This window comes from Daphnia pulex, chromosome 5, assembly GCF_021134715.1.
Source record: "Daphnia pulex isolate KAP4 chromosome 5, ASM2113471v1".
NCBI lineage: Eukaryota > Metazoa > Arthropoda > Branchiopoda > Diplostraca > Daphniidae > Daphnia > Daphnia pulex.
In genome coordinates, this window is record NC_060021.1 from 639204 (window position 1) to 661991 (window position 22788).

At 36.7% G+C, this 22788-nt stretch overlaps 4 protein-coding genes and 1 long non-coding RNA gene across 5 annotated transcripts; 2 read left to right on the forward strand and 3 right to left on the reverse strand.

Annotated features, from left to right (window-relative positions):
- The first annotated feature begins 49 nt into the window (after positions 1–49).
- On the forward strand, positions 50–4406 carry LOC124194099 (cap-specific mRNA (nucleoside-2'-O-)-methyltransferase 1-like). Its single transcript, XM_046588136.1, has 19 exons — positions 50–254; positions 343–425; positions 580–890; positions 955–1110; positions 1169–1336; positions 1405–1572; positions 1636–1828; positions 1920–2035; positions 2102–2198; positions 2258–2390; positions 2479–2669; positions 2735–2876; positions 2940–2986; positions 3062–3190; positions 3250–3469; positions 3566–3682; positions 3747–3865; positions 3972–4080; positions 4261–4406. The coding sequence occupies exons 2-19, from the start codon at positions 392–394 to the stop codon at positions 4385–4387; spliced, it is 2577 nt and encodes an 858-aa protein (XP_046444092.1). The 5' UTR covers positions 50–254; positions 343–391; the 3' UTR covers positions 4388–4406.
- Positions 4407–4774: 368 nt separating this feature from the next.
- LOC124194101 (integral membrane protein GPR180-like) lies at positions 4775–7092 on the forward strand. Its single transcript, XM_046588141.1, has 6 exons — positions 4775–5759; positions 5832–6094; positions 6171–6254; positions 6317–6412; positions 6483–6622; positions 6718–7092. The coding sequence occupies exons 1-6, from the start codon at positions 4997–4999 to the stop codon at positions 6899–6901; spliced, it is 1530 nt and encodes a 509-aa protein (XP_046444097.1). The 5' UTR covers positions 4775–4996; the 3' UTR covers positions 6902–7092.
- Positions 7093–7112: 20 nt separating this feature from the next.
- On the reverse strand, positions 7113–7882 carry LOC124193849 (peptidyl-tRNA hydrolase 2, mitochondrial-like). The gene is made up of 3 exons (XM_046587827.1): positions 7769–7882; positions 7597–7703; positions 7113–7485 (listed from the first exon to the last, which is right to left on the reverse strand). Exons 1-3 carry the CDS (start codon positions 7880–7882, stop codon positions 7113–7115), a joined length of 594 nt encoding a protein of 197 aa, XP_046443783.1.
- Positions 7883–12677: 4795 nt separating this feature from the next.
- Positions 12678–14371, reverse strand: LOC124193850 (dystrophin-like). The gene is made up of 5 exons (XM_046587828.1): positions 14356–14371; positions 14110–14273; positions 13838–14039; positions 13698–13777; positions 12678–13638 (listed from the first exon to the last, which is right to left on the reverse strand). Exons 1-5 carry the CDS (start codon positions 14369–14371, stop codon positions 12934–12936), a joined length of 1167 nt encoding a protein of 388 aa, XP_046443784.1. The 3' UTR covers positions 12678–12933.
- A 1771-nt stretch (positions 14372–16142) lies between these two features.
- On the reverse strand, positions 16143–16384 carry LOC124194102. The gene is made up of 2 exons (XR_006874596.1): positions 16247–16384; positions 16143–16176 (listed from the first exon to the last, which is right to left on the reverse strand). It is a non-coding gene; the product is annotated as an uncharacterized LOC124194102 (long non-coding RNA).
- Between the last annotated feature and the right edge of the window lie 6404 nt (positions 16385–22788).

Below are 22788 nucleotides of genomic sequence, written 5' to 3' on the forward strand. Positions count from 1 at the left end.
CCCTCTATGTACTGATACTAAACTCAAAATATTTTCATATCAGCCAATAAAAATGAAAGACCCAGACTGTAGCAGACATCGCTACAGATATCAGATTATGCTAGCGTGAGCAAGAACGAGCGGTGTTTACTTTCTTCCGTTCGGTCATTCGATCGTTTTATTAAATCATTCGTCAGACATTTTTTTTTGTGTATTTTCAAGATGCTTGCATTTTGACTTCTATAGCCACATGTCAATGCGTACGTTTAATTCTGGTGAGTCATATATAAATCATGGAAATCAACTTTTGGAAGCTTTTGGCTTTTGAATTAACTTAAAAATTTGGAAACGTTATATTATTAGGAACGACGTCAGTCATCAAATAGTCTACACAACTACAAAACGCTAAACAATGGCTTCGCAAGGAAAAATAACATCACTGAGTGGTTAGTATGAGACGCTGTTTAAATTTTTTTATAGAAAAAAGTTGGTTTATCTTCAGCAATAATTAACCTAGCTTGAATAAATTGGTGGAACCCGTTTTGCAACTAATGGGTTATATATATATAATATAAGTAATTTCCTGCAAAATTTCTACAGATTCCAGTTCAGATGATGATAGTTACAGACCTCCTTTGAAAAAACCAAACACACAGTATTATAATAATACAGGAGAAGTTAACTCAAGAAAGAAACTAAATGACATTGAAACATGTGAACGTAGCACTGTCATTGTTAGCCCATCCAAAAGTAATGCTGATGGAGGATATGGGTTTAATGCACCATCCAGTAGTCAAGATTCTGATTCTAGTGATGATGATCAGCCTATCATGCCTTCTGTACATAAAACACTCATCAAACCTAAATCTGCTGCTGCTCCAGTCATAAATCATAAAGCCACAGCAATGATGGTCAGTTTAATATTCTTACAGTGCATACTATGTGGCTGCTAATAGATTTCTGAACTACTTAAAGGCTAAAATGGGTTGGGCTAAAGGAACTGGACTTGGTAAGAAATCCCAAGGTATGACACAGCCCATCGAAGTCTCTAAACAACGCGGAAGAAGAGGATTGGGTTTGCAGATAAAAGGATTGGAAGCTGAAGATGTTGAATGGGACTCAAGTAGAGAGGTTGTTAATGTCTACATTTATCTTGATTATTTCATTCATTCATTCTGTTGTCTTCTAGACTGTTGTAGTGGAAGAAGAGATTTCATGGCTTCATCTAGATTCCACTCCTGCACCTACTTTGCCAGAGTTAAAAAATTGGGTAAAAGAGGGAACCAAAAAATTAACAATTGATGATGAGACAACATTTTGTAGCAGCGACATTTTAAAACAAGTTCTTCAGTGCAAAGTAACTTAATTTAGGATGATTAATGTCATTATTAAATATTTACATTCATGTTCTTTGCTCTTTTCAAGTCGATATTTGATGTGTTGGAAGAAGAAGAACTAAGGAAAGCACGCACCCGCTCTAATCCATTTGAAACTATTCGGGGAGCTTTTTTTCTTAACAGAGCGGCGATGAAGATGGCAAATATGGATGCTGTTTTTGATTTTATGTTTACTGATCCTAGAAACGAAGATGGGGTAAGTTTTGTACATTGGTAAAGCAGAATTTTACTTTGTGATTTTGAGTGAAATTCTTTACAGACCCCAGTTCTTGGTCCGAACGAATTACTTTATTTTGCTGACGTTTGCGCTGGCCCAGGAGGATTTTCTGAATACATACTGTGGCGAAAAAAATGGGAAGCCAAGGGTTTCGGCTTCACTCTAAAGAGCTCCAACGATTTCAAGTTGGAAGATTTCCATGCCGCCCCTTGCGAATGTTTTGAACCCCATTATGGTAAAGAAAAGTGTTATAATTTTAATTTAAAAAAAATCAGATCAATCAATTGAAATCAGTAGTCAGTTATAGTGAATCATTTTTATATTAGGTGTTGGTGGAGTTGAAGGAAACGGAGATGTGTATAATCCGGAAAACATCCGTGAATTCCAACGTTTTGTTATGGCTCAAACCGGAGAAGGCGTACATTTCATGATGGCCGACGGAGTAAGCTTTTCTATGTTCCCACCTAGTCTGTATGTGTAACTTATCTTTTTCTTTTCAACACTTTAGGGATTTTCTGTTGAAGGGCAAGAAAATCTTCAAGAAATTTTGTCAAAACGACTTTATCTTTGCCAATTCCTTGTTGCTTTGTCTATAGTTCGAACAGGTATTTTATTCCTACGTTTTCATGTGTGTAGTTTATTTATCGAAGAATTCTGTTCATAGGTGGCCACTTTGTGTGTAAGTTATTTGATTTGTTTACACCATTTAGCGCTGGGTTAGTATACTTGATGTATCGTTCCTTTAAACAAATTTCCATCCATAAACCAAATACTTCCCGACCGGCCAATTCGGAAAGGTAAATTTATTAGTTTGCGACATTGAGCGCTATTAAATATCATTTTTCCAAATAGTTATTTTAATATTTTTTTTTGAATTCCTGGTAGATATATAATTTGCAAGTGGAAAAGAAGTGACACTCAAGATGTCGAGACTTACCTGTTTGAAATCAATCGTCGCCTTGATAAGCTTAGTAATTCTAAAACGGAAACGGATGTCATGCATATTGTACCATTGGATTTGATGACAAACCATCATGACTTTTACAATTATTTGTTTGAGTCCAACAATGATTTGGGTTTGATTTATTGCCTGGTATTAAAATATGCAACATTTACTTCATGTATGTATAATGTTCAATAGGTGAAAGACAAGTTGTAAACCTCGCCAAAATTGCCGCATTTTGCAAAGATGTCACACTAAGAGAGGACCGGCAATCTGAACTTAAGAAACAGTCATTAGAATTTTGGAAAATTCCAGAAAAAACTCGCACAGCCCCATCCAGGTTGTCTTTGCAATAACTTTTCATTTCGGAAATTTTTAAACAAATGTGATAATTTATTTACAGGACGACTCCCGTTGACAAATCGAAAGAGCTCCTCACAAACAATTCCTGTAGGAATTTTTTTTTTTTATCTCAAAAGTAAATTAAATAACGCAATTTATTTACAATTATGTATTTTTCCCTAGGTGTATTAGACCACAAACTTGAAGATTTGGACATGCCAAAGTTTCAAGACGCTGTAAAATCCGTTCATGATTGGAGGTGTGTCGTTCTTGGATTGGAAAAAGACAATCCTATGCAGGCATTCTTTCTAGGTATATAATTATTTTAGTTTTCCATATTGCACGTTGCTGATTGATGTTTGCAATTACAGGATTAGGTCGTAACAATGTGTTTCGTTGGGACGCAACTAAATGCCGATGGTTGAAATTGGTTGAAAACGTAGAGCTTGCGCGTGATACGTTAATCTTTGGTGAACTTATCCAAGAATTGCGAGGAGAAGGGCGATCTCAAAAACGTTCGACTGCTCTCCATGTCATTGACGCTGTTTTCTTAGGAGGAGTCGATATTAGTAAGCTTCACCTGAAAGATCGGTAGGCTGATATGCTATTAACAATCATTTTTTAATCGAAAATATGTCTTTCATTTTTCTTCATTTCTTTGAATTAATTTCTTTATTTTACCAACAGGTCTGAAAAAATTCGACAATTTTGCAAGGCTTTGAATAGGGTCAGTCGGACGGATCTAGTCACTGTCAGAGCGAAAGAAAACTTTAAACTGGAAGATGTGGAACACATTTTTCACCGGTTCGCATACACACTAGTATAATTTTACTTAACATTCTAATCTTTCACATATCATCTTTATCAGGTTAACCCCAAGAATAATAAAAAATTCCGGTTGTCAAGAACGTCTAGTCTTCTGTTTAGAGGATGACGACCAAAGAGCATTCCTACCATCTGGATTGATGTTGTTTAAAGCTACAAAAAGTTAGTGTATTTTTTCAACGCTTTTATCTGCAAATATTTAAATACTGCGATTAAACTGTATTTTTTTTCCCTTTATAATTAATCAATTTATTTGTCATTGGATTAGGTCCTTGGATGTTAGCTCTCAGTAAGAGCTCCGGACGAAAGTATTGGTTCCATGTTATGTCACGAACCTCCGTTTATGATTGTCCTCAGGATTCCGTAGCCAATTATTTGTAAGTAAATTGCCTATATCGATCATACTAGCCGTTAGCCACATGCCTGTACGATTGTACATATGAGAAAAGATCTTCACATGTCTCGTGATATTAAATTTACATTAGACATGCGAAACGTTTCCTCTCGGTAGAAATATGTATTTCAGTCGGTTATTTACAAGAATATTATTTTTTTAGTGATTGCCACAAAAGTCGGATTGCATGGTGGTGGAAAAATTGGCTTCAAGGATCTCGCCAAGGAAGTGATGATCAACTGTCTAAAGATGAATTTATTAACCTTATTCACTCAGTGAGTGGTAAATAAACTTTCAATAAGCGCGGAATGACATATGCTCCGTAATTCTAATTCATGTTGATGTTCACAAAGAATTTTTTGCAAAAAAATGAAAAAATACATTAATTCAGGAAGAAAAAAATAAGTATTCCTTTTCTTCTTCCGCAAAACTATATGTATTATGTAATCCAAGTAATCAGACGGTTGTGTAATGCAAAGTTCCGCATTCGCGAATGGAAGAAGCAGTGTCGACAGTGTTTGTTATTTGCCTATATCATTAAAAATTCTCGTCATTTTTCATCAAATAAAATCATTTAAAGAAATTACATAAGAAACTAACACAAAAAGAATAAAAATAAACAATAAATTGTGACGTTAGCGTTAGATTACCTTGAACGATATTTGATAAACGCGGCAATGCGACAAGGACGCCCCAATCGCCTGCAGCAGCCTCCAGTCATAGTTCGCGTTTCAGTTGTCTGTTGTTGGGTAGATTGTTATTTACCGATTCCTATGGATAAATGAAACGCTTAATGTGAATGACATGGTGCAATTTGTTTTAAGTGCCAATATTCAAACGACAGAATCGTGAACATTTTAGTGGTTTCCACCTTGAGTATCATAAAGGAAGAAACTAAAATGGCCAATACCCTTCGAACCACATGTTTTCTCTTATTAGTCGTCTTACTCTTTTTCGATTTTCCATCTGTTATTTGTTTACACCTTTCAGGCTCATGGAAAACAACAACTTTTTTTCAGTTTCTCGCCAAATTTGGATTTCAGAAGACTAACTTGAAGGACAGGAGTCAGACACAAGGGTATATTTATGGAAACATCACTGCTCAATTCAATGTGACTCCCTATGTTACACTGGCTGTACTGGATAGAGGCTACTTTTTGGAATATTATGGGAATTCCACAGTGACACAGAAAGCCACAGCCTGCATGGCAATGTTTAAAAAGATTGATGGTGTGGCATATGACTCGCAATGCAATGATGGAGGTTCTCAAGACCTCCTGCGAAAAATTCCATGTCCACAAGGCAAACTTTGCCCTGATGAAGACAATCCCAAAAATGTTGTTGAAAACTTCCAATTCAGTTTTCATGTTGAAGATCTTAGTCAACCTCGTTTCTGGTATCTCAGTCTAGTTGCTTGCTACAGAGACTCAAATTGTTCCTGGAAACCGTTTGAAGAAGAAGTAATTTTAGACTATGATATTTGGTTAGTAAATGGAAATCCCAACTCAAAAAATCAAAATCCATTAGAATACCAATTTAGTTTCGACAACCAGGATACTGTTGAAATCTATTTGGTTTTTCTTGCTTGCTATATGTTTTTAACCCCTCTGCAAGTGTATGCTGTCATGAGACAGAAACATCCAGTTACAAAACTTTTTACTGGTTAGTTAAAAAATTTACTTCCCAACGACTTAATATATAGCATACTAATAACATTATACTTTTTCGTTTTAGTCGGATTGGTGTTTTCCCTTTGTGGTGTATTGCTGAATATGTTTCATTGTTTAAAATTTGCTTTCGATGGCAAAGGAGTCGAAATCGCTGCTATTGTCGGGGGTGTTCTCGACATATGCTCTCAGACCCTCTTGATGCTCCTACTTTTGCTCCTCGCAAAAGGGTGGGCTATAACCCGAAAAGAGTTAAAGAATATTACCATTCTATTTTCAGTTTGGGCACTCTACGGACTTGTCCATGTTCTTCTTTATGTTTGGGACTTGGTAATCACAAAATCTAGATATTTCATTTTTGTCCTAATTTTGTTTGCTAATCGTTTTTAATTTTTGTCCTTTTTAGACGGAGCTGGATGTCATCGATGATGTAGATGCTTACCAAACATGGCCAGGTTGGCTAATGCTCATATTACGCACAGGAATAATGGTTCGATAACAAACACTTTATCCTCTCATCCTGTTTTACTCAATTTTTTTTTATGATTACAGGCATGGTTTCTATTCTGCCTAAGAGCGACAATGGCGTTTGAGCATCAGAAAAGCAAGTTAGAATTCTTTCTTCACTTTGGAGCAGCTTCTTTAGTGGTGCGTGTTTTTCTTACCTTTATGGTGGTCTACTTTTACCGATTCAAAATGTTACATTCTTCTGTTTTAGTGGTTCATCTATCTCCCAATTGTGGCTTTGATTGCCCTTCAAGTCCCAGTTCTATGGAGAACAAAACTGCTATTGGGTATAGTTCATTCTGCCAATTTCCTGGCCTATGCAGTCATGGCTCATCTTCTTTGGCCAACACGGTAACATATTTCTTATTGTCTTTTGTGCGAATCCCGAGGACGTTCAGCTCAAATATGATTTGTTACTGTGTACAATTGTTTCATTTTATCTGTAGGTCGCAGCAGTACTTTCTGTTAGCAAATGAAATTGATTTGGGAGATGAATTAGAAGAATTCGATGAAGCGCCCCACAACGTTGAAAATCGTCAAGCGCCTTTTATTAGGAAAAATTCCAGATCCTTGAGCGACTCTGACGTATTTTCTACTCATGACCTTGCAAATCAACGCATCGCTGTTTGAATTGCCCGAGCTTAAAGTGTTAATAATGCTCCGATTCTAAGAATGTTCGTGTATATGTTGTGACGTCTGTGACCCGCGAGTTTATACGCATGTTCCCCGTGTCAACCGTTCCTGTGATACATTTCGTGCTTTGTTCATCAAAGTATTATTTCTTTATAGGAATAATAGTACACTAGGTTTTTGCAAATCAATCTTTTTATTTTATTAACATTCAAAGTAACTTCAAGTGGCCAGTGACTAAATCGATGTCTTGCTTCTTCCCTGGTCCAATCCCCAGAACTGTGGTAGTGTACGGCTCTAATTGGGTCTTTCCAGCATCTTTGATTAGGCAGTTGATGAGACCTTTTTTGGTTGAAATCGCGGCGATTGAGAGTAACTCTTCTTCAGTGTCCACTTTGACAACTACTTTGGGTTGACCACTAGCTAACCATATTTTCACTATTTTATGATCTGTCTTTAAACCAGTCTTGTAACACTCAACAGCTGCATGTGCACATTGAGAAGCTATTTTACCTTTGCCCATACCCAAATTGTTTCGAACTACAACAACCATTTTTGTAGGTTGATTGAGATGCACTAAGACTCTATTGTAAATCACTGACTTCAATTTAGGTGTAATAAATCCAACCACAATTCCAAAGGCAAAACCTCCAAAAGCGAAGTTGAAACATGGCCACTCCATTCCTTTCATTTACTTGGATGTTGAAGCTGCTTTGTTTTTTTCGTGACTGACCATACAATTTCTGAAGTCATGAACTTCTTGTTGGCACTTCCTCCAATCTTTATGATGATCCCAACATTCCTAGAATGAGATTGTTCAAGGTTAATAAAAACGTTAAACGGTTGCAAAAAATTCAGCTAGCCTACCAAGACAGCGTAATGTTTTTCTAAGCAACCCGTTTTCTGGAGTTTAGCTATAATAGGATCTGTTTCTTCTAGATCAGTTTCATTGACGACCGGTACACCTGATTGAGTCGACATCGTAATTAAACTTCGTCTGCTGTTTTCAGTTTATCTCCAGCACTCTACAGCGCTCCGTCTAGTGGATAGTGCGGAAGTGTTTTCTCTATCGCTCTATGGGTCCTATTCCGAACTACCATGCTGTTACCGCGTCCGCAATTCATCTTAATCAATGTTAGTTCATTGTTAGTCTTAGTTACCTGCGTTAGCAAGGTAGCCGAAGGACTAATTGTGATTTTTGTTTCATATTTAATTCAAAATAAAAATCTTGTAGTAATAATAATAATGTTTGTTATTATCATGGTAGTTAGCCAATTTCCGTTTTTAAATTTCCCGTTATCCTAAGTCCTAACTATTAAGTTAATTTTTTACAAATAGTTTCGGTTATAATATTTACCGCTCCTAAATTACATGGCGTTATTTGCATACTCCTTCTATCCGGCGTTTAAAAAATATTCTGTGATTACAGATTCCTTCTGAAAAACTGTAAATCTTAAAATGAAATGTATTTAATGAATTTGACTATTTATTTAATTTACATTGGAACTGGTTTTTCTTGGGCACTTGAACTGACCAAAATTTCCCCGTCGTTAACGTTGCACTGTACGGCTTTGTAGAATCATGCAGCCGAGCAGCACTCATGCTGTCAACACTCGTGTCAACACCTAGACGAACGAGTAATTCAAATGACATTTTTTATGGTGCCATTGAGAAGTATGAGAACTCGAATCGCCCAGATGTGTGTGTTCCCTCCCAGTAGCCTAGTGCTGCAGCTATAGTAGAAAAAAGAGTTAAAACTGGCAATCACGAAACTCCAATCCAAATATTATTAAATTGAATTATAAATTATAATCCTTAACTGACCAGTAGCTAACCTATTTTCTACGGGACTGGTACCTGTAGAATAGTCGTTACTTCATATTTTGTAAAAAAACTGATGTGTCACGCTACACAGCACGCTAATGTAGTTCATTAAAAATATTTTGAAAAACGATTTGATATTCTCCCTGCTCCCTTATGTCCGTTTTTGGGTTCCTGGAAATCAGGTAGAAGTCATCTTTTCTCTAAGCCCAAAAATTCGCGTGCACCTAATAACACAGTTTTTTTACTGCAATTTGAATTTTGTGTCTTGATTTTTTACAAGACGTTACAGGGATAGTATGTAAATGTTCATTTTCGACGTTAAAGCCATTTTTAAGGATGTTCTCTTGTTTAAGCAATTGATTTGTTTAAAGAGCTGTTATAATTAACGTGCGAAGAAGCAAGTGCAGTTGAACATTTTAATTTAATGTATTTTCGGAGGTGATGTAATTACATTTGAAGTGATTTGGTTGTCACTAGTCGTTTGATGTCGGGATACTATTAATATTCTGAGGTAATTCTCAGTGATCTCGAGTAGCACTGATGCTTGATTCAATTCTCTTTCGATTGATGAATTATCAACTGAACGTTTAACTTGGTTAATTCTTTCAGTATCAATTCATTATCGAAGAACTCTTTATTTTAATGTGAATCTTAATATTAATTCAAAAGGTGATAGCAGTTAACAAATTGTCTGCGCAATCGGCACCTGCAAACCAATTGTTTCTTTGCAAAGAGTAAATGAATCTGACGTATTATGCCACACAGTACGTTGATGTTTGCTGTTCATTTAAAATATTTATATTTTTCGATAAATTAACCTCCCCAACCTCAAGTAAAAATTGATTTTTTAAAAAAGGGCGCGCTTTAACAAAAAGTTACCGATAGCCCAAGGGCTATATTACGAGTTATGTAGTTTATTCATTATTTATTTATTACGAGTTATTACAGTTGTGTATCTACCCACAACTTGACTCAAACTCCCCCCCCCCAACAATGTTCACGACACGCAATCGGATATAAACATGTGATGCGAAAAAAAACCGCTACGATTTGGAATAAAAATGAAATGTTCAGTCAAACGGCAAGGGAGCATGCCGAGCATCACTGACTCACTGTTTAGCGAGGTGGGACTGTGGGTGGTACTTTGCGTAAATAAACGGCGAACAATTGTTTTTGCTATTATCGTGCACAACCCTGACACATTTCGCTTGATAGAGAGCTAGAGAGTGAACACAACACAGTTCAAATTTATGCCATTCAGATGTAAATATGTTTTTTAGGGAAACAAGACTTCCCTGCGGCATTTAATGGATCTGCAAGATTAGTTTCATGTGTAATTTTTATTCTGAAAGTACTTAGCCTCTAGGCTCTAGCTCTAGTACCGAGTCGAAAGACAATGGCGATTCGATGATGATGCGAGAGCCTATAATTTTAGGTTTAGTTAGTCGTCTGACGAACACGCCTTCTCAACTAATTATATAGCTAAAATATGTTAACCGTTACTTGTTCGAGAAGGACGGTGTCAACTTCATCTAAATCTTGTTTATAACACCTAATTATATGAGAATGTGCACAATGCGTGTGTGCACTTTACTACGCATCATTGAAAGGCGTGCCGCAATTGAATATTTTCGTCTATCGTCATTATACTTTACTGAACACCTTTACAATTGCTGCCTTCTTGGAAACAATGCAGGAATGCGCGCTGTTAATATATCTATATTCCGTTATGAGGATGAGTACGAATATTGTGATGTAATTGACATGAGTGGGACGCAATAATTCAAATGTAAGGCTGTTGATTATGAAAATTTATCTTCAGCTATAAGTAATATTGAGGTGGTAGAGAGGTGTCAATAAAGTTCGATCACGTTCGTGAAAAAATAGCTGCGTACGAGTGATGTCTGATATTTCAACACCTTGTACTAGACGAAACAATGTTCACACAGACAAATCAAGAAATGATTTCTCGCTGCAGATTCAGAAATATTTGTCCACCCTTGAAAATCGCTTTTGTTATTTGCTATATTGACGAACTTTTGTGCGATATGTTAAACGAGTGTGCACTGCGGGATAGCACAGCGTTAAAAAAGAGGAAGACGTGATAAATTGTTAATTGATATAAATAAAATGTATTATTGGTTTTTTTTATCACGAGCTTGATCCATTGAATCATTTGTTCTTCTGTGGTGTACATATTACCAAACTTTAACTGCAATTTTAAGATGTGACACGATTTTCAGTGCCTCTCTTTTGTTAGATGTGTTTAGGAAACATTAACATACAAGGGCAGGATATTATTGTATTAAATTTTGAGCATTGACGACGACTCTGAAATCCAGAAACGTTTAGCTGGCATTACGTCTTAAGCTCTGTAACTACCAGCGAATTTTCTGATCTAAGATCGTCGTCTCGCCCAGCTGGACCACAAACCCAGCAGCTCGAAATCAGTTAAAGACAAAAAAGAATATAATTCAATATAATGTTCTTGTGACATGGATCATCTTGCATGCCCATGACGTGTGAAAAAGCCAATATATATAGCAAAGCTAAGACCGTTAATGAAATGATAAAACTGTAAGTACACTAAAATGCTTAAAAAATAAACAAGTAAACAAATAATGATAAAACTATCACATTTAGACCCTTCACGTAACAAGCAGCAAAGCTCATTTAGAAAAGAAAAAGAAATCGATGCGTTACATTAGGTATTATAATTACGTACCTCAGTTGTTATGCTTTATTAGTGGCGAAGCGCCGCAAATAAAATCGGGAAATGTTTCACACTGCAGTTTAAGAAATATTTGTCCACCCTTGAAATTGAAAATCGCTATTACGTTTTGTATATATTTACGTTATGTACGTTTTTTGTTCATACGTTATGTATAAAAAAGAAGATGTGATAAGTAAATCTTCCGGTAGCAAAGTCGCTGGAAGCAAAAATGACAAACTGAGAATCCCCGAATCCCCAACACAGCTGTGGACGCATAATCGGATTGCGCAGCTGCACACAAAGTAACTAGCGAGTTTCATCCCAACTCCCAAGAATTTATTATTCCGGTGGAATTTCCGCTGATTAAATAAATGAACATTATAAATTGACACACACCAAGATAGATTTGTTCATTTTCAATGCATTAGCCCAGTATTTATGTCGTCATATTCAAGACAGTGGTTGAACCACCACATCTATCATCTTCTGATAGCCAACACTTATAAGACTTTATTATAATTATCCATTTTTCAGACAATTACTTGATCCTCATTAATTCAATGGTATTTACCAAGACTTAAATAGATTCCAATCTAGCATTTGGAACCCTATTTTATCTTTGCCTTTTGTCCAGTCAGAAATTGAATTGTGGGAACAAGTAAATGTGTTCTAAATTGCTGAGACTGACCTCGGAATATTAATACTCTGATGCCATCGAACGAATGGTGGCGACCAATTCACTTCAAATGTGATTACATCACATCCGCAATTCAATGAAAATTGAAATGTTCAACCGCGCTTGCTTCTTCGTACGTCAATTATAACAGCTCTTTAAGCAAATCAATTGCTTAAACAATAGAACATCCTTAAAAATGTCTTTAACGTCGAAAATGAATATTTACATACTATCCCTTTAACGTCTTGTAAAAAATCAAAACACACAAATCAAATTGTAGTAAAAAAAATTGTGTCAGGTGCACGCGAATTTTTCGGCTTAGTGAAAATATGACTTCTACCTGATTTCCAGGAACCCAAAAACGGACATGGAGGAAGCAGGGAGGATATCAAATCGTGTTTCCAAATATATTTAATGAACTACTCTAGCGTGCTGTGTAGCGTGATAGGGTGACGCATCAGTTTTTTTACAAAATATAAAGCAGAGCTTCTCCTCCGCCTCAACTCAATACAGATAAGTCAAACCATGTGGTGTATCATCCTAAATAATTTATAGGCCTTATGTCCAAAATTAACGAGAAATTGTATTGAAAGTTTGAAATCTCAAATATAACATAGCACAGCAATTGATTGTTTTTGTTTACGACAGAAAATTTGAAGTTGTCTCAGGCTCACGATTGTCATGGTATGAAACTAGTTTGGCAGGATGCAGTTCGACACGACACAAATACATAAATGTGACTTTTAACTGAAATCAAAGTCATATGAAACGAAAAAATTCACATAACGCACAAATTGAGTGTGCTGTAATTAATGCACTTCACTCATTAAACCCATCAACAAATTCTGCTAAGACTCCGGCTACTTGATTGGTAGCTCTAACAAGAGTTGCATTTTCAGGTGGAGGGTTTACCGCTGCACAACGCGCCACTGCAGAACAAGGAACACCATTGAATGGCTGAGATGGGAAAAGCTGATCAAGCTGAGCCAAGATTTCTTCTAGTTCAGCATTTAGCTGTGAATCGACAGTTGAAGATGATGATTGCGCTAGACTACTGGGGGCTGTAGGCTGCTGTAGGTTGCGGCTCAAATCCCGCAGGCTAAAGTCGGTTGCAAAGCGTGGTACGCTCTCTACGGTTCCGTTGTAGTTTTTGCTGTTGCTACTACCATTATCTGTCGTCTTCCTCTGTAAGCGCGGCGTGCAATAATTCAAAGTTCCATTGGTGACAATATTTGCCTTAACTGAAGGAGTGCGCAAGCTTTGTCTTTCACGGGCGGTGCGCTGCATAATGCTTTTGGGTTCGTCGATTGGGCTAAAATTGAGTTGTTCAAGTTCGTTCTTCCGTTGTTGACTGGGTAACACAGGGGTGCTCTCGAGGCGAGTAAGCATTCGTGGTACATGAGGCAAAAGGTTATCTTTTGGCGCTTCTTTCTGGGCAACTAACTGACGCAGTCGTCGTAGCTGTAGTTCAAGTTGATCGCAATGTTCTTTTACGACTGGGCCCAAACTGTTGGCGAAATCACTCTTCAACAACAAATTGTTTAAGCATCATTAATGCTGCAATTTAATTTCACGAAATTTACCTGTTGTACAACGCACTCAAGTTTCCCCTTTCCTTCCATTAGATGACCAACCACACTAGCGATTTCTCGTGGTTGATGGCCTGACAACGCAAATCAAAAAATCATTTGCGTCTTGTAAATATTGTGATTATTAAACTCACCCAACTGATAAGTGACTGTGTTTTCTGTGACCGTACTTTGGCTGTCACCAAGTTGCTCACTGAAAAGTGACATTTCGGACGACTTAAACTGGTGACCCTTCTCCAAGGGAAGATAGCGCGCAGAAGGAGAACGATTCTTTTTTAGAGTTAGCCAATTACTCATCTTTTTCCAAAGTGTTTGTGTGGCTTCTTTTGATGTGGTCTGTCATAGAAATTTATTTTTTTATACTTAACTAGGGTAAATATTAGGCAAATAACAACACTAAAATTACCTTTGTGCAATATTCTTGCATCTGATGAGTCACTTTGTGATTTTTGCTGATCAACCCGAGCCAGAAACACTGTTGGCATTGATTGTATGAGAGGCATTGCAAGCATTGGTAACGCCCTTGAATGGACTGAATATTGCAAACTGAGCAACGAACTGGGTGGATAACTAAGAAAATTAAAAAAAAATTTAAATTATGATCTAAAATAATGAAACTAAAAAGTAAAATACACGATAAAGTCAGAATTACACAGATATTTAACCATCTTATAAAGTTCAATTAATTTAACTCGATATTAATTTGTATCGGTCTAATGGCTAAATAAATATATAATTTCAGTGAAGCACTTGGTGCCTGCATAAATCTTTTAGCATTACGTGGTATTACACAACTCTGGTAAACATTTTTGATGGTGGCTAATCTTGCAGCTTTCGAAAATATGTGCACAGTTCATTGATTAAAATGCACATTTTCTTCTTTGATCTTTCAGAGCACCTTGAAAAATATTTGGGCGATTAATACTGATGTGTGACTGACTGTTTCTCATCATGGTGTTTCTGACACTCATTATGTTGGAACGGGTATAACAAATACACCAATTTGACCTCGCGGAATGCTTTTTTTGGATTGCAATAGAAAAATCCTAAAAATCGAATAAAAGACACTTCTACGGGGTTCTTAGGCCATAGTAACCTTTTGTTAAAGGGCGCCCTTTAAAAAATCAATTTTTACTTGAGGTTGGGGAGGATTTTTTTATCGAATGTGTAAATATTTGAAATGAACAACAAACATCATCGTGCTGCGTGTCATAATACGTCAATTCATTTACTTTATACCAAGTAACAAGTATTTTACAAATACCGATCTGGCAGACGATTCGTCACCTGCTATTACCTATTAATTTAATATTTAGTTTCATATGTAATACATTTTTACCATGCTTGCTTGATCTCATTAACTGTCTCGGAATAGATGAAAAGCCGATCATTTAATTACAGGAATGGCGGCTATTATCAATCTCCACGAGAATGAATCACACTGACCAATTTCATAGAATTAGAAGAGTCAGCTGATGATTCTGTTGGACATTTGAATCAAGCAATAGCACATTTCAAATTTACTGAAAAAGACTTCAGAGTATTAATATTATGATGGCATCAAACGACTAGTGACGACCAATTCACTTCAAATGTGATTATATCACCTCCGCAAATTAATGAAAATTAAAATGTTCAACCGCGTTCGATTCTTCGCAAGTCAATTATAAATGCTCTTTAAGCAATTCAATTGCTTAAACAAGAGAACATCCTTAAAAATGGCTTTAAAATCAAATTGTAGTAAAAAAATTGTGTCAGGTGCACGCGAATTTTTTGGCTAAGAGAAAAGATGACTTCTACCTGATTTCCAGGAACCCAAAAACGGACGTGGAGGGAGGGTATCAAATCGTTTTTCCAAAGAATAGACCGAGAATAGAAGGTGTTTTTTTTTCATGAAAAATGTAACTATTTTTAATGAACACCTTACATTTGCGTGCTGTGTAGCGTGACACATCAGTTGTTTTACAAAATATAAAGTAACGACTATTCTAGAGGTACCAGTCCCGTAGAAAATTCGTTAGCTACCAGTCAATTAAGGATTGTAATTTAGAATTAATTTAACTAACACATTCAACCACAGGGTTTTCGGAAAGGTAGAATAATTAGGACTCACTTTAACACTGATAAAGCATCAGCACCATCTGATTAACTGAGATTACCCGCAGAACACAAATTTTAAGTCATATTAAACAATAATTAGCGATCAAATATAACAACGAAATATTCAACAACGTTCGGTTCTTCGCACGTGAACCATATCAGCTCCTTCGTTTATCGCGGACCATCGTTTATTCAAGAAATGGGAGGAGAGTTAAACCATAACTCGCGGTCTTCTTAATTCAACTCAATACAGATAAGTCAAACCATGCGGTGTATCATCGTAAATAATTTATAGGCCTGATGTCCAAAATTAACGAGAGATTGTATTGCTTGTATTGCTCCAAAGTGCTTGTGTGGCTTCTTTTGATGTGGTCTGCCATAGAAATTTAATTTTTGTTACTTAACTAGGGCAAATATTAGGTGAATAACAACACTAAAATTACCTTTGTGCAATATTCTTGCATCTGATGAGTCACTTTGTGATTTTTGCTGATCAACCCAAGCCAGAAACACTGCTGGCATTGATTGTATGAGAGGCATTGCAAGCACTGGTAACGTAGCCCTTGAATGGACTGAATATTGCAAACCAAGCAACGAACTGGGTGGATAACTAAGAAAATTTAAAAAAATTTAAATTATGATCACATTCAACACATTCATCACATTAAACAATGTTCACATAGACAAATCAAGAAATGATTCTCGCTGCAGATTCAGAAATATTTGTCCACCCTTGAAAATCGCTTTTGTTATTTGCTATATTGACGAACTTTTGTGCGATATGTTAAAAGAGTGTGCACTGCGGGATAGTACAGCGTTAAAAAAGAGGAAGACGTGATAAATTGTTAATTGATATAAATAAAATGTATTATTGGTATTTTTTTATCACGAGCTTGATCCATTGAATCATTTGTTCTTCTGTGGTGTACATACCAAACTTTAACTGCAATTTTAAGATGTGACACGATTTTCAGTGCCTCTCTTTTGTTAGATGTGTTTAGGAAACATTAACATACAAGGGCAGGATAATATTGTATTAATATTTGAGAAATGACGTCGACTCTGAAATCCAGAATAATTTAGCTGGTACTACGTCTTGATGCCTGTAGTTTAACTGACTAGTAGCTAACGAATTTTCTACGGGACTGGTACCTGTAGGATAGTCGTTACTTTATATTTTGTAAGAAAAATCATGTGTCACCCTATAGGGTGACACATGATCGATAAACATGTGTCAAAACCGGAAGGAATCGATTGTTTCTCACCGCCGAAAACGTCAATGCGACGGGAAGGGGTCCTTCACGTCCGCCTGTAAACATCCGAACAATATAGCTTGAACCTCTTTTGCAGCGCACTCTTTAAAAAACATTTAAACAATGAGCGTTATTTGCTATTACACTTGGCAATGGAAATTATTTTCATTTTGCTTATAAATTATTTACGATGATGCACCGCATGGTTTGACCTATCTGTATTGAGTTGAATTAAGACCGTGAGGTCGGGTTTTACTCTCCTCCATTTCTTGAATAAACGATGGTCCGCGACTCGGTCCGCGATAGACGAAGGAGCTGTTAAGGTTCACGTGCCAAGAACCTATCGTGGTTTATTCCAGTTTTCATATATTTGCGGCATTGAAGTCTATCACTTGCAGATTGACGGCGACTCGATATATATATGTTCTGAGATAAATCTCAGTTTTCATTATTCAGGTGACATATCAACCAAACTTTCACGTCGGTCATAGAAAGAAATAATTTTTTGACTGAATGTAGCAAAGCTATGATAAAATGCTGTAAGTAAAAAATTTGAATTATAAATTATAATCCTTAACTGACTACAGCTAACGAATTTTCTCTGCGACGGTTACCTGTAGAATAGTCGTTACTTTATATTTTGTAAAACAACTGACGTTTCACGCTACACAGCACACTAATGTATGGTGTTCATTAAAATATTTACATTTTCCATGAAAAAATCACCCCTATTCTTCGGAAAAACGATTTGTTATCCTCCCTCCATGTCCGTTTTTGGGTTCCTGGAAATCAGTTAGAGCTTTTCTCTAAGCCGAAAAATTCGCGTGCTGCTGACACAATTTTTTTCACTACTATTTGATTTTAAAGCCATTTTTAAGGATGTTCTCTTGTTTAAGCAATTGATTTGCTTATAGAGCTGTTATAATTGACGTACGAAGAAGCAAGTGCGGTTGAACATTTTAATTTTAATATATTTTCGGAGGTGATGTAATTACATTTGAAGTGAATTGGTCGTCACTAGTCGTTTGATGACGGGATACTATTAATATTCTGAGGTAAATCTCAGTGATTTCGTATAGCGCTGATGCTTGTATATGGTTTTCCGGGTTTTCTGAATATCCTATTTAACCGAAAATGTGTCCCGTTTGTAAGGATTCAGAACCCGAGAATTAACGTCTACAAGAATCTGTGTTTAACAAGATAATAATATAAACTTAAATTTCAAATCATAAGGTAATAGCAGTTAACGAATTGTCGGCGCCATTAGCTCCTGTAAAATAATTGTTTCTTTGCATGAAGTAAATGAACTGACGTATTAGGCCACACAGCACGATGATGTTTGCTGTTCATTGGAAATATTTACATATTCGATAAATTAACCTCCCCAACCTCAAGTAAAAATTGATTTTTTAAAGGGCGCGCTTTAACAAAAATTTACTGATAGCCCTAGAAGCAAGAACCTCGTAAAAGTTTCTTATATTTGATTTTTAGGATTTTTCTAAAGCGCGCCCTTTAAAAAATCAATTTTTTTTTTCAATTTTTTTCTGTTACAGGCGCGTCAAGACCTGATTATTGCCGGATTTCGACAGGGAGGTAGGCAGATAGCTTTCTTATGCAGGGCTTTGCCTTCTGCCTTTAAATTATTTGCATGAACTTGCAGGTGTTTCGCCCTTGCCACCATTTGGAACCCAGTTCTTTCTAGTAGTTGGGCGAAGTCATATTCGTTCTCCTTATTTGTTTTATCGGTCTTGCGTCTGGCAAGCAGTTTGCCAAAAAAATTACCTTTTTTCCGGTCTAGTGCTTCGGTCGCGCCTTCGGAGTTCATCGATTGGCGTTCCTTTTCCGTCACTGCTTCAGATGAGTCTTGGGTATCTTTCACTGCTTCTTGCAGTGCAGCCAGAGCTTCCGATAGCGCCTTCACTTGCGCTTCAGCCAATTTTTCCCATCTTGTCGCCGTCTTGTCGCTGATTCCAACACCGCAGCTCGAGTGGTCCGAAGATCTTCATTCTCTTTTTCTAGTCGCTCGAGTTTTTCTCGGAAATCTTTAGCCTCCTTCATCAGGGTCTCATTTTTCGTTTGATTAGCTTTCAAATAGGCCACTTCATTTCGAAGCTGAATTTCGGTGGCTGCCCACGTCGAGGCTTTGCTAAGCTGAACGCCTTTCTTCTTCTTGAGCTCGTCGATTTTACAATCGGATGCAGACAACTCTGTTTTTAATTGAGTTATAGTCGACTGAAGGAGATCGTTTGCAACTTGCTGTTTTTCGGCTAATATTCTGGTTTCTTCCGCAGACAGGATAGCAGCATCGCGTGCCTCGGAAATGCGTTGGTTTTCCGCCTTATTCATTTCCGTCAACTCAGTTAAAAAAAAGTTAAGTTCCTGTTTGTGGTTCTCCTCGAGCATGTGATCGGTAATTTTTTTTTTCCTGTAACATTAACTCCAAAGTCACTTCCTTTTCTTCCAATAGTTTATGCTGAATGATCAGCTGAATCTTTAATTCGGTTAAATCTTTGGTCAGGTTTGATTCCATCTTGTGGGAATCGGTTTGACTCGTTGATTCCATGTTTCTAGAGGTCGCCAACTTCATAATCAGTTCGTCGTTTTTCAACGACGTTTTCTGTAATTTCTGGTTCAGTTCGTTTGTCACAGCCGTTAGTCGCTATATTTCCACACATTTTAAACTCAACTCAGTAGCTGACGTCTCCAAATCGGTTTTCAGTTTAGAATTTTCTTTTAGGAGTTGCTTACAAGGTTGCTTAATTCTATCATCTGATGTATCTGGTTTCTCTTCATTTTGTGGCTTGAATTTCCGGCCATCCGATTCGCACTCGGGTAAGGCAGTAAGGCTCTAACTGCTATTGGGTATAGTTCATTCTGCCAATTTCCTGGCCTATGCAGTCATGGCTCATCTTCTTTGGCCAACACGGTAGCATATTTCTTAATTTTTATTGTCTCTTGTGCGAATCCCGAGGACGTTCAGCTCAAATGTGATTTGTTACTATGTGTACAATTGTTTCATTTTATCTGTAGGTCGCAGCAGTACTTTCTGTTAGCAAATGAAATTCATTTGGGCGATGTTAATGATTACGAATGATTACGAGTTATGTAGTTTATTATTATTATTTATTATTTATTTATTACGAGTTATTACAGTTGTGTATCTACCCACAACTTGACTCAAATCCCCCCCCCACCCCAACAATGTTCACGACACGCAATCGGATATAAACATGTGATGCGAAAAAAAAACCGCTACGATTTGGAATAAAAATGAAATGTTCAGTCAAACGGCAAGGGAGCATGCCGAGCATCACTGACTCACTGTTTAGCGAGGTGGGACTGTGGGTGGTACTTTGCGTAAATAAACGGCGAACAATTGTTTTTGCTATTATCGTGCACAACCCTGACACATTTCGCTTGTTAGAGAGCTAGAGAGTGAACACAACACAGTTCAAATTTATGCCATTCAGATGTAAATATGTTTTTTAGGGAAAAAAGACTTCCCTGCGGCATTTAATGGATCTGCAAGATTAGTTTCATGTGTAATTTTTATTCTGAAAGTACTTAGGCTCTAGCTCTAGTACCGAGTCGAAAGACAATGGCGATTCGATGATGATGCGAGAGCCTATAATTTTAGGTTTAGTTAGTCGTCTGACGAACACGCTTCTCAACTAAATATATAGCTAAAATATGTTAACCGTTAATTGTTCGAGAAGGACGGTGTCAACTTCATATAAATCTTGTTTATAACACCTAATTATGTGAGAATGTGATGTGCACAATGCGTGTGTGCACTTAACAACGCATCATTGAAAGGCGTGGCGCAATTGAATATTTTCGTCTATCGTCATTATATTTTACTGAACACCTATATCATTGCTGCCTTCTTGGAAACAATGCAGGAATGCGCGCTGTTAATATATCTAGATTCCGTTATGAGGATGAGTACGAGTATTGTGATGTAATTGACATGAGTGAGACGCAGTAATTAAATGTAAGGCTGTTGAATATGAAAATTTATCTTCAGCTATAAGTAATACTGAGGTGGTAGAGAGGTGTCAATAAAGTTCGATCACGTTCGTGAAAAAATAGCTGCGTACGAGTGATGTCTGATATTTCAACACCTTGTACTAGACGAAACAATGTTCACACAGACAAATCAAGAAATGATTCTCGCTGCAGATTCAGAAATATTTGTCCACCCTTGAAAATCGCTTTTGTTATTTGCTATATTGACGAACTTTTGTGCGATATGTTAAACGAGTGTGCACTGCGGGATAGTACAGCGTTAAAAAAGAGGAAGACGTGATAAATTGTTAATTGATATAAATAAAATGTATTATTGGTGTTTTTTTATCACGAGCTTGATCCATTAAATCATTTGTTCTTCTGTGGTGTACATATTACCAAACTTTGACTGCAATTTTAAGATGTGACACGATTTTCAGTGCCTCTCTTTTGTTAGATGTGTTTAGGGAACATTAACATACAAGGGCAGGATATTATTGTGATAATGTTTGAGCTAAGACGTCGACTCTTAAATTCAGTAAAATTTAGCTGGCGTTTTTTAACTTCCAGCAAATTTATTGAACTAAATTTGTCGTCTCTTCCTGCTGGACACGAATCCCTTACGGGTTTGGCAACGGCCCAGCAGCTCGAAATCAGTCAAAGACAAAAACGAATTAAATTCATTAAAATGTTCTTGTGACATAGATCGTCTTGCATGCCATGACGTGTGAAAAAGCCAACATATATAGCAAAGCTATGACCGTTTATGAAATGATAAAACTGTAAGTACACTAAAATGCTTTAATATTACACAAGTAGACAAATAATGATAAAACTATCACATTTAGACCCTTCACGTAACAAGCAGCAAAGCTCATTTAGAAAAGAAAAAGAAATCGATGCGTTACATTAGGTATTATAATTACGTACCAAAGTTGTTCTGCTTTATTAGTGGCGAAGCGCCGCAAATAAAATCGGGAAATGTTTCACACTGCAGTTTAAGAAATATTTGTCCACCCTTGAAATTGAAAATCGCTAATACGTTTTGAATATATTTACGTTATGTACGTTTTTTGTTCATAACGTTATGTTTTCAAAAAAAGAAGATGTGATAAATAAACCTTCCGGTAGCAAAGTCGCTGGAAGCAAAAATGACAAACTGAGAATCCCCGGATCACCAACACAGCTGTGGACGCATATATCGGATTGCGCAACTGCACACAAAGTAGCTAGCGAGTTTCATCCCAATTGCAAAGAATTTGTTATTCCGGTGGTACTTTCGCGGAATAAATGAATGAACTTTATATATTGACACACACCGAGATAGATATGATAACCTTCAACTTATTGGCCCAATATTTGTAACTTCATATTTAAGCCAGCGGTTGAGCCACCACATCTATCATCTTCTCAAAGCCAACGCTTATAAGATTTTATTATATTTTTCCATTTTATTGACAAGTACTTGATCCTCGTTAATTCGATTCGTTTGTCCCACTACTTAAATAGATTCCAATCTAGCAATTGGGACACTATTAAGGTTCTGGTATTCATCCAGTCGGAAATCGAATTGTGGGAACAAGTAAGTACATTCGTAATTACTGAGACTGACCTCAGAAGATTAATACTCTGATGCCATCGAACAAATGATGGCGACCAATTCACTTCAAATGTGATTACATCACATCCGCAAATCAATGAAAATTGAAATATTCAACCACACT

Excerpts from the sequence above, each read along its gene's own strand:
- LOC124194101 (XM_046588141.1), top strand. The coding sequence starts at position 4,997 with ATGGCCAATACCCTTCGAACCACATGTTTTCTCTTATTAGTCGTCTTA. Across the intron at positions 5,760-5,831 it reads AGTTACAAAACTTTTTACTG|TCGGATTGGTGTTTTCCCTT; the intron begins GTTAGTTAAAAA and ends TTTTCGTTTTAG. Across the intron at positions 6,413-6,482 it reads TTGGAGCAGCTTCTTTAGTG|TGGTTCATCTATCTCCCAAT; the intron begins GTGCGTGTTTTT and ends CTTCTGTTTTAG.
- LOC124193849 (XM_046587827.1), bottom strand. The coding sequence starts at position 7,882 with ATGTCGACTCAATCAGGTGTACCGGTCGTCAATGAAACTGATCTAGAA. Across the intron at positions 7,704-7,768 it reads AAAAACATTACGCTGTCTTG|GAATGTTGGGATCATCATAA; the intron begins GTAGGCTAGCTG and ends ATCTCATTCTAG. Across the intron at positions 7,486-7,596 it reads AAAGCAGCTTCAACATCCAA|AGTCTTAGTGCATCTCAATC; the intron begins GTAAATGAAAGG and ends GATTTACAATAG.
- LOC124194099 (XM_046588136.1), top strand. The coding sequence starts at position 392 with ATGGCTTCGCAAGGAAAAATAACATCACTGAGTG. Across the intron at positions 1,111-1,168 it reads AATGGGACTCAAGTAGAGAG|ACTGTTGTAGTGGAAGAAGA; the intron begins GTTGTTAATGTC and ends GTTGTCTTCTAG. Across the intron at positions 1,829-1,919 it reads ATGTTTTGAACCCCATTATG|GTGTTGGTGGAGTTGAAGGA; the intron begins GTAAAGAAAAGT and ends TTTTTATATTAG.
- LOC124193850 (XM_046587828.1), bottom strand. Across the intron at positions 13,778-13,837 it reads CACAGTCACTTATCAGTTGG|GCCATCAACCACGAGAAATC; the intron begins GTGAGTTTAATA and ends TTGCGTTGTCAG. Across the intron at positions 13,639-13,697 it reads TTGAGTGCGTTGTACAACAG|AGTGATTTCGCCAACAGTTT; the intron begins GTAAATTTCGTG and ends TTGTTGTTGAAG.